Below are 14,049 nucleotides of genomic sequence, written 5' to 3' on the forward strand. Positions count from 1 at the left end.
GAGAGCTCAATGGGCTCTGGGCTGCCCCCTCTTTATGGGGGGGAGATGATTGACTCATAGTCATATTTGCATACTAGACGGGCCTTAGTTGGTGCATGCTCAACTAGCCCCTACATACGTGCTGTTTACAGGGAGGTCAGGTTGAGGGGGAGAGAGCACATCAGGGCGGGGGGGAAGGAGCACACTGTCACAATTCCAAAAAAAATCTTTCTGTGCTGGTAAATCAGCATTTTTTAATAAAAATAAATATTTCACATAAAAACTCCCAGCCAGTTCAAATAAGAGTTTCATTCACCAGAAATCCTTTTCTTTGCTTATCAGATGATGCGTTGCTCATATACCAGCCACACAGTTAGCCTACTTGGCCTCATGCCACACAATCCAAGTGCAGTTTTGAAGACTTCTCCAAAGCTTCAGCTAGCAAAAACTGTGGTTTCCATCCCACGAACCATGGCAATCCAGTAAGAACCAATAAGGCTCTATACTCCAGACCTTAATGAGGCTTCCAGTGCTAATCAAATGAACAACATACAGCACAGCAATTTTGCATAGTCTTCTTAACCTTTTTTTTTCCCCTGAGGTACAGCTTAAGTGCTGATTTTGAGCTGATGGAGCCTTGTGATTAAAATCTATTGAGGTGCTTATACTAATCATTTTTAAATGACAGGAACGGAGTGGGAGACACCTGAAAGACTACTGTGCTTTCAGAGGAATTTTTAAATGGGGAAAGGGGTCTTTAAATCAGACACCCAAGCTAGCCAGATTGGGTAACTCTGCTTTTGCTAACTAAAATTAACCATTTCAGGTCTGGAGAGAGAGTGGTGGAAGCAAGAAGAGAAGGAAGACTGAAATCTTGATCCATAAAGGGAATGGCAAAACTCCCTCCATCTGAAGGTTTGTCAAAACCCTGAACTGACTGCAGAAGACCGAAGGTAAGACAAAGTGCTCTCAGCAGTAGATCTGCAGGTGAAACTCACTCCTCCAGCTAGTCTGAGCTCACTGACCTTCAAGAAGTGATGTAAGGCCTTCCCAGTTATGTAGGTTTTGTCTGTGGGAAGGACTTTGTTTTTTAAAAAATTAAGAGGTTCTTCAAAACTTTAGATAACATTAGTACAAAATATAACACAAGGTTGTTTAAAAAGACTATTCATATGCCTACAGAGCATGAGAGACATTTTGCGAGTTTTAAAAAAAGCACAGTAAGGCACTGAAAAGGCTAATAAAAATAAATTTCTGATAAACTCTAATGAAGAAGAAACTTCATACATTCAGCTCTCTCCTTAGGTTATTCCAAGGCATGCTGACATCCTTGTTTGTCAAATTACTGAAGAACAAATGCAAACAATAAGAAACACCTCTAAATTTACTAAGAATGGCTGGGAAGTAAACATGGAAGAAGGTTTTGAGAATTTCTAAATGTATCTAAAGAAAAATCAAACATCTGCTCCTGGAGATGCATCTCCCACAGGGTTAGCAGCACCTCTTTTTCTCAGAAACAACAGCATATACAGCAGCTCTGCTAAGGTCCCACAGAGGAATGCATCAAGCATTTACATTCCACACAGAAACGTGACCAAAAGGGATGACTCTTAGTTGCTCAACAAATCTTACAATAAGGGATTATTATTTCTGAATATGTCTCATCGTTCACCTGCAGAGTTTACTGGAAGCAAGCAAGAACGGAGCTCGTTTACTGATAAAATCTTCCAGGAGAAACCCTTTCTGAGAAGCACCTCTCCCTGGAATGCTTGAGTGTGCTCTCCAAGGAGGCATGCTTATGCTGACCTCCCTTTCACTGGCAGGAGGCAGATGAAAGGCTCTGCTCCCACCCTCATCAAATTTAGCAGCGAATTTGTAAGGGAACAGAACCCTCCTGCCGGCATGCAGAGCATCCTGAGAATTTCTTATTCCAAGCACCACTGACATTTTACTGTTCTCCCAGACTGAGTACTGTTTGTCAGCAGCTAAAGCAAATGTTTGGAGACATATGTAGACAACACAATGAAAGTCACGATGGCCCTAAATAACAAGGAGGCAGGCTAAAGAAAAGCAAGGACACTGACAGCAGCTGAAAATACTGCCTTTAATATCTGGGTGGAGTGCCGCTCTCCTGTTTAGTTCTTTTACATCCGGCAAGTTTTGCTATATCCTGCTCTGGTGAGTCATTCAGAGAAGTAAAAACAAATGAAAAAACACTTGTTTTAGATTTTTTTCCATTTTAATTAGATGATGACAGATGTACCTGTCAAAAAGGACAAAACAATGATATCAGTCTAATTTAAAGCACATTCAATTTTACTTTAGTGTCTGTGATGACCTTCAAAAGTATAACAGTTTGTGGAAACTCTCACTTAACTGACAGGCAGGTTGATTGAATGATCCATCTAAATAAAATGTGATGTTATGAGAGTAAAAACTCCAGAGATTGGATGGAGTCCTAAAATATGAGTGATTAAATCTCAAAACAGTCCTGGAAGATATGAGTACCATATCCTTTTGGTTATGCTTCTAAAGCATAGCCATCTGTTGGAGTAGAGTTGAGGGAGAACTGTCTCAGGCACAAATTTGAGAAAGGTTGTACCTCCAGACAGAATTACTCCAAAAGTCTCTACCCTAGAGTGGTCCAGCACATGTCAGTGCTAAAGGAGAAGAATCGTCAGGTAAGGCCAAGTACACAAATCCTCTACGCTCTTTTTCAGGAACTGCCCACACCCGTGGACACAGAGCTGACTGCAAGCACTATAAATGCTCTTTGCATTAAGCTGGCCACAACTTGTCTATAAAAAGTGTTCTGGAAATCTGCTTCTTTATTTCCACTTTGATATCCTTCTTCTTGTTCTCCCTGTTTCCTTCTCAGAATGGTGTGGTTTGACTAGTTACTAAGACAAAAATGAAGAAGGCATTCCTTACAATTGTGAGGACCAGGGACCTGCAAGGGTGAATGAGTAAGTACTCTTGGCCTTTTGTGTGAGCACACCCACGTCCACAGTGCAGAGTGTTTGTTTTGGACCAGTTGCCCAGTAATGGAAGATATTCTCTTTATAAAATAAACAGTAGAAATGCTTGTTAAAAAAACACCGTGGAACAGAGCAGGATAATACTCTCAGCTTGCTGTGACACACAAAATGAGAGAGGTTAGCTCTGACTTGAGCTTTGGTAACACAGAGATCATTGTTTAGGGAAGCAGGTGTGGCTCGGCCAAGACGTGAGCGCTGCGGGCTCATCTTTACAGAGACAAGCAATACCAACAGATTAAGGTCTACACTTTTCTTTCAAAAGCCAGCTCTCATGTCCGTACTCTAACAACATCATGAGAAGGCTTGGGGACTGTGTCCCTCCTAGTTCCTGAACCTCATGTCCTTGTCCCTCATGCTAAGCCCTCCAACTCTGCCTAATGCCCCATGTGAAGCATGGCTCCCAGCATGCACATACGCATCCCAAGCACATGCAGCACAGCAGTACGTGCTATGCCGTGCTGCTGCTTCCCACAGCAAATGGTTATCTTGGACCAACTACGCCAGGCTAACTGCCTACGCGGCACAAATAAGGGTCTTTGGGGTTGCTTATCCCCTCGGCAGTCATGGATTAAGAGTGTGCTCAAGCAAATTACTGTGGGGTAGATGAGGGGCTGACTAGGCACAGTCATGGACAGAACCACTGAGAACCACTGTGGTGCCATACACTGTTATCTTGACTATTTCTGCCTAAGGTTTGCTATAGGCAACAGATGACACAGCTTTCTTTTCATTCTGCTGACACAGCTGGTTGGGAACTTGAATCCTTCTGATTTCCTGGCCCTTTGTGCCCTTACTGACTGACCTGCCACTTCTGTCAATCCAGCAGACCTGATGGAAGAAGAAGAAATACAGATTCTGCTATTCAAGTAGTGTTGGGGTATTTCCCCCTAGGTTTGTGTTTCTATAGCAATTTGTATAAGGAGAGAGCATGCAAGACATCCTGGAATTTAAACTATAAATGAGAATGAGACAACAGAAGATGGGAGGAAGAGGATAAAGAAGAGGGGTACACATTGGGAATGGCCCGAAGTTAAAAAAAAAAGGGGGGGAAAGGAATTAAAATTAAGAGCATCAGCATAGCAATTGTTAAAAATGCTTGGCTGAAGTTAACCAGAAGATATAAGCAATGCCAAAAAACAGGAAGCATATAAATACACACAAGGATGAATAAGCACAGAGTGCTGACCTTTGCTGTGGACAACTACTGAGCCCTAAATGGAAAGGTGCACTCAGAAAAATCTATCTGAATAAAAAGAGAACGTCTATCCCAAAAGTAACTAACAAAATGGAGTATAAATGCTAACATGCAAGGTACATCTAAAAAAGCCCCAAACATACAGTGGCAGAAAATAATATTATTCATAAGTGCTCAAGCAGTATTATTGAGCAATTATCAGAAACAGAGGTCAGATAAAACAAAACGAGGCTACAAGGAAATCATGAAAGAGTCCAAAGCAATGCAAAAAAAAGTATTGTTTGAAGTATCTTTGGTCACAGAGAATTAAGAGGAATAAAGAGTAATGCTGGGGTAAGTATTTATATACATCACAAGTGGAAGCTATCATCTCTTAAGGCCAAAGTAAAAATCAAAGGAAAAGATGCATTGCAGGAGCTCTGGAAATGCAATTGCAAAGATCCACTGGGTTGACACAACAAAATTAAGTCTTTGATGAATTACATATATTATCTCTAAAATCAACTACTGCAATAAAAAATATGAGAATAAAAAGATGTAATATACTTAGACTCTTAAAATAGATTCTAAATAGAAACTTTCAAAGGAGGCTACTAAAGTAGAGCTATCCACACGGGGGGGATAGATAAAAGCTCTCATTAGATCAAAAATTTGTGAGAGACAGAGAATTCAAAAAAGAAGCATTAAGTGGTTAGCCATTTCCTAAGCTTAAGGGCATCCCACAGACCAGTATGAGGATGAATATCAGGCAAATGTGCTGACCAGAAGGGAAGGTTTTGCACAGAACTATGTTGCTTTGCACTCTTAACTCTATAGAACATTATGGGAAAAATAAGGAAACTAGCAACATAATGAGTGATTAATTACATTCCAGCCAAATGTGAAGTAATGTACACTGAGGAGCAGTGTGATAGATTTTTCCACAAAGGTGATTATAAAATCATTAAACCTCTTCTTCAAATGCTCATTCTGCATGTGGACTCAGTACTATATCAAGTGATTCTCATAACAAATGAAAAATTTTACTATCTGTTATTCACAAAGCAAAATGGGAGGCAACTGGATTTACCCAAACAAATGCATCAAAGGACTTTTAATTTTAGAAAGATTAATGCAAATAGTTTCCACAGTCATTTTTAAACCAAGAAAATAATAATCACATATATGAAGTCATCAAACAAAAATTAAAAGAAAAGCATGTTCTTTCCAACAAACATCTAAAATAACTTTCTTAGGAAGATACTCATTTTTTCATGGAATTTCAAAGTTCCATTCTTCTACTAAATTAGACTAGGATCAATAACATCAGATTAACCCAATCACTTCACTGTTATAAATTTGTGTGTTTGTGTGTATGTTTGTGGAGCGGGGTGCTAATAGTGTTTTACTACTGCTTTTTCCAAACTTCTTTTCTAGAAGTGAACACAAAATTAGATGCACAATTACCTACATGCAGAAAATGGCAGTTTCAGAGACTGGTTTGAAGTCTCAGTCTCTAGATTTAGTTCAAATGGCAGCAAATTACAGGTCTAGTCCAGTGGATTAGGACCCAGGCCATAAGGCTGATCAGTGTCCAGAAAAAAGGGGTCCAACCATATCTGTAAATCTATGTCACATGAAGTATGTTAAAAACCAACAGAACAGTAGCACTGAAGCATTTATACATTTTAAACAATGGCTATTTTTCTAAGGTAAAAAAGAAAAACAAACCAACTGACTAGCTTGGGCTAGGCTTGGTTCACATGCTTTGTGAATTGAAAAAGGAGAGTGCAAGTGCAGGTAAACAACTGGATCGTATTATTCAGACTGCACTCTGCACTAGGTGGAGAAAATAAGCAGAAAGAAAAATGAAGGGAAGATGCAGCCTTTATTTAACTCCTCCTCTTCTCCCAGGAAATGAGCTTTCAGTCAAGGAGAGCTGGATTATACTAATGACAAATACAAAAGGAGAGGGTGCACTTTTCAACTTGGAAATAAATGTCTAGGCACTATATCAGTGTGGTAACATTCTCTTAGCCCAGAAAGGACACATTTAAGCCTAAAGAAATCTTACATGCAAAACTTAGACCTGATCAATGAATATGTACTCATTTTATGTTACCTTTGTCTCTGTTCTTCTCCTTCCCTAATGAGTCCAGTTTCTTTCTTAATGATTTCTTCCTCTTTTGACCATCTGTAAGAGCAAAAATGGGAAATAAGTGAAGAGAAAGACTGCTGAACAAACTGTTGCAAAAACTGTAAGATTATGGACTGAGGTGACCGTGGCACGTGGAGTCAAGAAGGGTGCGGGTACATTTCACAAAGGCTGGGGACTGTTCCAGTCTTTCAGCTCGGAAGAGTGCATCTGTGTTCACCCAAACACTGAGGTTGTGAACAGGACCAAAATAAATCCCGCAGCATGCTGCTGGGCACATGAACACATACATGGTCCCAGAGCCCTTGGGGCAGAATGGAAAGCTAACGCTCAAAACTTAACAATTCAGACTGCTGCAGGATGCTCTTGATAGGTAAGTGGAGAGCAGGTCCCACAAAACCAAAAGGCTGCAGTTTCCCCTCATCCATAGTCACACTATGATTCAGTTGGGGAGCTGGAGGTAGTATTTGGAGAGGGAGGATGACTAACCTCCGGGAACAATTCCGCATACCAGTCACGCCAGCTGGTTGACAATTGACTGCCATCATGTGACCCATCTGATCTCAACTCACACTGGGAGCTTGCAGTTTCTGTACAGCATGTCCAGATTGGTTCAAATGGATTAATCTTAGAGAAATTATTGTTCTGACACAATATATATTATCCAAGTTTTCTCTAAGGTATTAAGAACCAAAGATTTTACGAAGTGGCATGGGCAGGTTTATTCTTGAAATAACTATGTCAAAAGGTTGGCTATCATTATTTCCTTCAACAGCATCTTTGACAATAAAAGTCAACAAAAATGTATTTTATTACGTCTCAACAAAAATGTATTTTATTACAAATACCAAAGCTTAAGACATGAGCCTGCTTTAACTTGTCACGTTTTAGTTTTCTAAATCCAAAGAAATATAAAAGGTCTATACTAACACAGGCACCACTCTAGCTAAAGATTAACAGATGCACACCTTTGCCTTCCTTACTGGTTTTGTAATATGGCAATAATTCAAAACTAAACACACACTATTTGTATTTCACTTGTATAGTAAGGAGGACACCAGTGCCTCAACATGTTTTCTTAGTTTTGTAAACCAATGTCTTGAGTTGGCTTTTACAGTAGGGAACATACTACAAAGGACTGAAGTGGATGTCCTTGGAATAACTCTCATCTTTGCAATTACAGCCAATAAGATAATATAACGTGTTATCCCATCTTTTTCCCTCAACTCCTGTTGAAAGCCATTTCCAGAACACAACTCAACAGACAGCTGGACAAATTATGATCTTTTCAAGGCCAGTTCATATCCTATTATTCTAAAACTAAAATTTCTTGTTGCCTTATGTATCTTCTGTTCCTTCCTCTCCACTTGAATGCTTGTACTGTGGATTTATTTAGAGAGAGCAGGCATATCTGCTCCTAGCACTCATTTAACTGTGATATTCAGTTTCTATCTCTTGAGGCAGAGGTAGATTCTCTTTCACTGGTTATACTAATAGTCCTTTTCTGCATCTGCTCCAGTGAGAATTCATTTCTCTGAACTATGACTGACTAAAATTGATACGGTATTCCAGAGGAGATTTCACCAGTATAATGGTGGTAGTTCATTGCCTGATATGGTCTATGATTAGATTTTCCTTTTTCATAGCCAGATGACAAGTTCCTAACTCACAGTCATACTTTGATTGATTTATATGCCCAGTTCTTTCACACCTTCTGACACCTCCAGTTCACAAAATTGAGCTTATTATAGAAATTCTTCTTTCACCTCTTTGCAAAATAAATAGTCAGTAGCCCGCTTACATATACAACAGTATCGCTTGTTTTTATAGGGTTCCCTACTCTTATGTTCTGGCTTTATATATATGTGTGTGGGTTTTTTAAATTATGTTCCATGTTACAAATTCAAATTACTGCTTCACAGTGGCCTTTCTTTTGATAAATGACTCGTACCTCTTTGGAGTCTTGGGGTCTTTATGCTCCAAAGACCTATTTATTAATATTCTGACACCTCACTGAAGTCTACTGAGATGCAAAAATGAGAACAAAAGTTGAAAGTGGATCTAAAATATAGAGGTTTTCTATTATAATTACACAACTGCAAGTTTGGGTGGGAGTTAATGCTACGTAGTTAAACACTACGGAAATATAAGAAAGATGAATGCTATTCATTATAGAACATGGAAACAAACGACATTGATTTACACATGGAAAATAGGTCAACAACTTCTAGGGCCAAACTATCAATGCTTTCTCATGAACCTTGTTCAGAATGGATGATTCCTTCAACTGCGACAGTGAAATAATGACGACTGAGAGAACATTTTTGCATTTGTCTCTGCAAATCATGGATTTTGTATACAAATGACCAGGCCCAGAGGAATGTGAAGAAGCAAGAAACAGTTCTGGAGATGGACAAAACTAGAAAACACAGAGAAGGGTCCATTCTGTGCAGGAGTGCATACCTGAAGCAAAGAAAAACCAGTAGAATGACAGAGGGGAGATACTTGTGCAAACAGATGCAGTTCCACTGATGTCAGTGAAGCTAGAACCATTTACACCAACTGAGAGTTTACCTCCTTAAGAGAAAGACTTGCATAAGAAAATAAGACTGAGAAGCATCTTACCGAAAAGCTATAGCATAGGAGATCTGCCAAGAGGCCTGAGTTCAGTTCCAGCTCTCCTCCCCCACAGCAGAAGACATGATTAATTACAATCTATAGTCTACAAAAATAAATATGTTTTGAAATGACTGTTGATTTAGGTTATGTCAGGCATAAGGACTGCAGAAATATTCATGAAGTGCCTAAGGGCTTGGGCAGTCCTGGCACTTTTAAAACTTAAATGAATCCAATTCATAATAATAATGCTTAGTACTTATTATTTGCACTGTGTTTTGAGAACATAATTAATATCCAAAGCATTCTTGGGAAACAGGCAAAGTATCATTACCCATGTATAACACTTACTGTAGATTTCTAAATTAGAGAATATTTATGCAAAGTGTCTCAGCCTACCTCAGCCCAAAGTACTATTAAATATGGCCAGGTATACTCATTTGTGGCTTGAAAGTGTTTAAACTACAAAGTCTGGTCTTCTGCATATATAATTATATAATTATCATTTATTGTCTTCTTTCTACAGATCAACAACATATTACTTGTCTAACAGATTCCATTCAAGAATATTAGCAAGACAAGTGAAGTACTCAAAAGACAAGAAACATCAAAATGAAGGAATCAGACAAGAAGTGTCAAAGTGAAGGAAGCTGCATTGTTTTAGCCCTTTCTTAACCCATTCTGACTTTTCTGAAGAAAATCTGCCTTGGCAGCTGTGCAGATCAGTTGTTTCAGAAGTGAACTTGTTTGTTCAATACTTACTAATTTATATCTTCACTGCATTTTTCACTGCAGTGCCTACATCACTCTCTCAGCATCTATATATTGACTAACATGATGAATATTTTAAAAAATGGGAATCCAGAAGCAAACTCCTGAGTGCATATTAAATTGCTGCGTGACCTGTTTTTCCAAAGTGGTGAGCACTTCCAGCTTCAGATAAAGCCAAAAAGACTTCTCTATTTGAAAAATTAGGTCATCTACTTTGGACTTTGTCTCTGAACAAAAGGCTACAGAATTCTGTATGGTAAATAGCAAGAGTTTTTCCACTGATACACCTGACTTTGGACAAGAATTTAGGAGTCTGACTTTTGAGTATTATTTTTGAAAATTCTGGTTTAAGGTCAAAATTCAACCACAGGGCCAACACTAACACCATTTAACTTTCACTAAAACTCTCAACTCTCAGATTTTGTGTAGCCCATTTCAAGGCCTGCATTTCTCTCTAAGTGAGACCAGGGTTTTACAAACTGGGTAATATGATAAGAAGCCATTTTCATGGTCAGAATATATAAATTCCAGCTTAAGAAATAAAAAAAAAAGGGAGGGGGGACTTCAGAATATAAGTTGTTGGAATATTTTTAATGGCAGATTTCTCTGTTCAAGATCACCTACCAGCACCAAATATGACTCTGAGATAGAGTGCAGTCTGAATCCTGTTACTCTTGCTTACTCAAAGTACTACTTTACTCATTTTAAAGTTATGGAAACCAGAATGCCTATTTAGTAGGTATGGTTGTTGATCAGCTTAAGCAAAAGCATCACAAATTAGGTATATGGAATTTCCTCAGGATGATACAGTTAGTGGCACACCTGGAGTTAACATTCAGGAATTCTTGCCACCAGTTTCATATTATGTCACTAAACACTCATTATGCTATGAAGCCTTAATGCATTTTCTTTAACTTGTTTCGTAACTAAAATAATATAAAGTAAAAAGGACGACAACACCTGAACTTTCTAAGTCATGTTTCTGACAGTATTATAGTATTAGATTTCAGATGATGGAATTTTTCCTGGAAATGTTTGAAATGAAACTGTAACAAAAATATGATTCTTCTGCACTTCCTTTCTTTATACGGCTAATGAATTATCCATATGAATGGACCTTCTTTTTATGTCATTTATATGCAAGGACACTTTTTTGTTAACCAAAAACTTTTTTTCTAATTCATAAGGTCAATTAGAGGCTTTAAATTAATTTAACTAAGTGTTTTTTGACAAAAGAAATCTTATGTTGCTTACAGGTTTACTAAGCAAAGAACACGTCCCTCATTTATTGGCATCTTCCTTTGCTTATGAGAGTTGTGTTTCTTGTCCATTTAGGGAAGAAAATTTGTCCTGTTCTACAACTAAGGGTTATTTTCACACAGAATAATGAGAGGAGTTATGTGAGAGATGAATATCACACCCATAACTCATTTATCAAAACAGAAATGGATGATAATCCTGATATTGAAGGCTTTATGAGATTTCTAAAATACTTCTTCATAGTAGTTGTATTCATGACCATTTTCATTTGATGGGGTATTAACAACTGGATACAACTACATGCAAAGAAAAAACAAATAAAAATAGGATTCATTTTCTAAAAGTGCAGTCAATTCTATCTTGAAAATTACTACCAATGGCATCACAATGCACCAAGTCTGATCTGCCTTTTGGACTTCTCTGTTCACTTCACTCATTAGGAATGATTCATTTCCCAAGTGCCAGCCTTGCAGATTCAGCCTGGGAACCCCAAGTCCAGCTCCATTCTCTTCTGCCTGTGCAAATTTCAAGTAATAAGGACTCTGCAATCAGAAAATATTGCTGAGCTCAGTTGACAGAGCACAATGAAGAACAGATTGTGCTTTATTCCTTCATAGATGCACTGTGTGCTTGCAGACACTTCTGGTCACCATACAAAGCAAACTTGCTTCTGAATGCGCACTTTGAGCTGATCTTTTGAATAAGAGGATGCTGGTTTCACTTCATCATTTTTGTGACTATAAATATCTGTCTTGAAATACTTATTTAGATTAACTTGGTGTTGAAATGCACTGTCCCCATGCACTAACTTTCAAGCACAGCCAGCTGCAGCACAGATGGAAAGTAAACATTTTCATTTAGAGAACCAGGAGCCAAAGTTTCTGGCACATAAAGCAATAGGAAAATGCAAGACCTGAGCTCACAGGTATTTGCCATCTTTCTCTTTCTCCCTTTAACACCACACACACACTCCCTAGCAATACAGACTATTATATAGCTTCGCAACTCCGGGGCTATCTCCCTACTGTAGTTCTCATGCTGCATCTCCTTGATGCTCTCTAATTACACTTTGTTTTAGATTAGACTCCTTTGTGCTTGTCAACCTGCAGCTAAAAGAAGACAGGCCACATTAGCAGGCTCACATCTGCTCGCTTCCGCGCGTGGCCTGAGCCGGGGCCCGGCTGCTGGCAGAGGACAACACTGAGATACCCGGTTGGCTCCCCTCGTACCTGCTCCTTTCTCTGCCTGTCTACTACAGCAAACAAGCTTTAGCCTTTCCAGTGCCAGCAAGTTCCTGATGGTTGTGTGAAGGCAGAAGAAACAGAGTGAAAAGGGCAGCACAGAAGCCGAAAGCCCTTCTCCACGGGAGAGCTGCAGCTCCCCGGGGACTGCGTACATGAGCGTGGCACAGGGGTAACTAAGATAGCAAGTGGGACCAGGTGCAGCGCGCAGCAGGCTTGCACGGGTGCAGAAGTGTTAGCTGACTGCAACGCTTCCCAGGGTTGTGGTGAGAAACCGTAGGAGGTTTCCGCAGGGGAAAGTTGACTGTGCACAGAAGTGATGTTCTGAGCACTACTACAATGTGCAGTAGTACAGCTTGAGAAGCCAAGCAAGACTGATGAGGGCAGAGAAAAATGTCAGCTTCAAAGCATGAGAGGGACAAAAGTGCATTCTTCTTCTCTTCCTCCCCATCCCATAAGACTATTTTGCAACCTGTGGTTAGTTATCTTCTTGGGATGTAGGTTTCAATCCCTTTGGCATGTTTATTGCATTATTGACTGGTAAAATAAAACACAGAGGAATTCCCAAGTGCAAACATGCAGGTTTAGGTGATGCTGCTGTTGGAAGCTTAAACTCTGCATTATAGACAGCTTACTTCTTTACTGTGTAGTGCTAAGGATTCAGCCATAATGGTATCTGAATGAAATTATTTATTTAGAAAGCATTCATAAATTGCCTTGGAATCAGCCTAGAATGCAAAACTGCTGGAATCCTGACCTACTTCCAAAGAAAGCTGCCCCCCTACAGGAACCAGAGTTTTATCAAACAAACGACAGTTTACAAATAACCCTATGTGACTCTGATGCAAATAATAATAATAAAAAAACCAACACTCCATAGCTTGGTTGTCAGGCATTAATAGATTTTTGATGCCTCATGGCTATTCTGAAGGCAAAGGCGACATACCGTTTTACACCAGCTGAGCATATTATCAGTAGACTGTCCTGTCTTTTGGGAAAACACATCTAAAATGTGTAGTTCTAAATTAGAATCAAATCTAGAATGAAAAATGCACCATTTCTATTGAACTCTATTCTCAAGGTCTATTTCTATCAGGAAGAGTCACATCCCAACTTGTTGAAGAAAAGAAGTTATGTGTAGTATAAGAGTGGGATATAGACACAGTCTGTAAGTAGAATGAGGTAGGTATGCCTTCTCCCTACAGAAAGCTGACTTTGGGCAGTGCTCTAATTCAGATAGCAAATACTACTTAATTTCTGAGGACAGAGGAATCATAACAAAATATGACATTTCAGCTTTATTTGTCTACACCTTCTCATGAGTACTATAAGGTTTTAAACAATCTCCAAGTATACATGTTATAAAAAAATAACCCCTTTGGTATTTTGAAATATGTTCCCCTGTGTTTGTCAGTCACAAGGGACTTTGTTAACTGGTGGGTAAATGCATATGCAATGTAATTTAACTGTGAGAGTCAAACATTAGTACCTAAGGGATAAGGAATTCAGGAACTGGACCTGAGTCATGACTGCAGAATTCATGGCCCTAAGGTCCTGCCACCTTTCTGCACAGCTCACCTGTGCACAGAGAGGGGCTAAGGAGGAGACCCCTTCCCAGTGCCACCCCAAGCTACTACACTTCCATTGTCCAGAAAGCTGCAGGTTTAATAGACAAACATGAGCAGAGCTACACCAAAATCAACCCTAAAGAGAACACAAAAAGTATGCCTGCTTTCCATTTGTTCATGCTGCACATTAATATCCCTGAAACAGAGTCAGAATATTTAATTATCTTAGAATTTCAAATGACCACAC

General features: G+C 39.1%; 1 protein-coding gene across 4 annotated transcripts in view; it reads right to left on the minus strand.

The window, feature by feature from the left end:
• ARHGAP6 (Rho GTPase activating protein 6) overlaps positions 1–14,049 on the minus strand; it is a 351,199-nt gene that overhangs the window by 39,648 nt on the left and 297,502 nt on the right. For all 4 annotated transcript variants that reach the window (XM_067296516.1, XM_067296526.1, XM_067296534.1 and 1 more), the window contains exon 3: positions 6,314–6,385. In XM_067296516.1, coding sequence (XP_067152617.1) covers positions 6,314–6,385 — 72 coding nt within the window. The remainder of the gene's footprint in view (positions 1–6,313; positions 6,386–14,049) is intronic.

Source organism: Apteryx mantelli, chromosome 1, assembly GCF_036417845.1.
Source record: "Apteryx mantelli isolate bAptMan1 chromosome 1, bAptMan1.hap1, whole genome shotgun sequence".
Classification (NCBI taxonomy): domain Eukaryota; kingdom Metazoa; phylum Chordata; class Aves; order Apterygiformes; family Apterygidae; genus Apteryx; species Apteryx mantelli.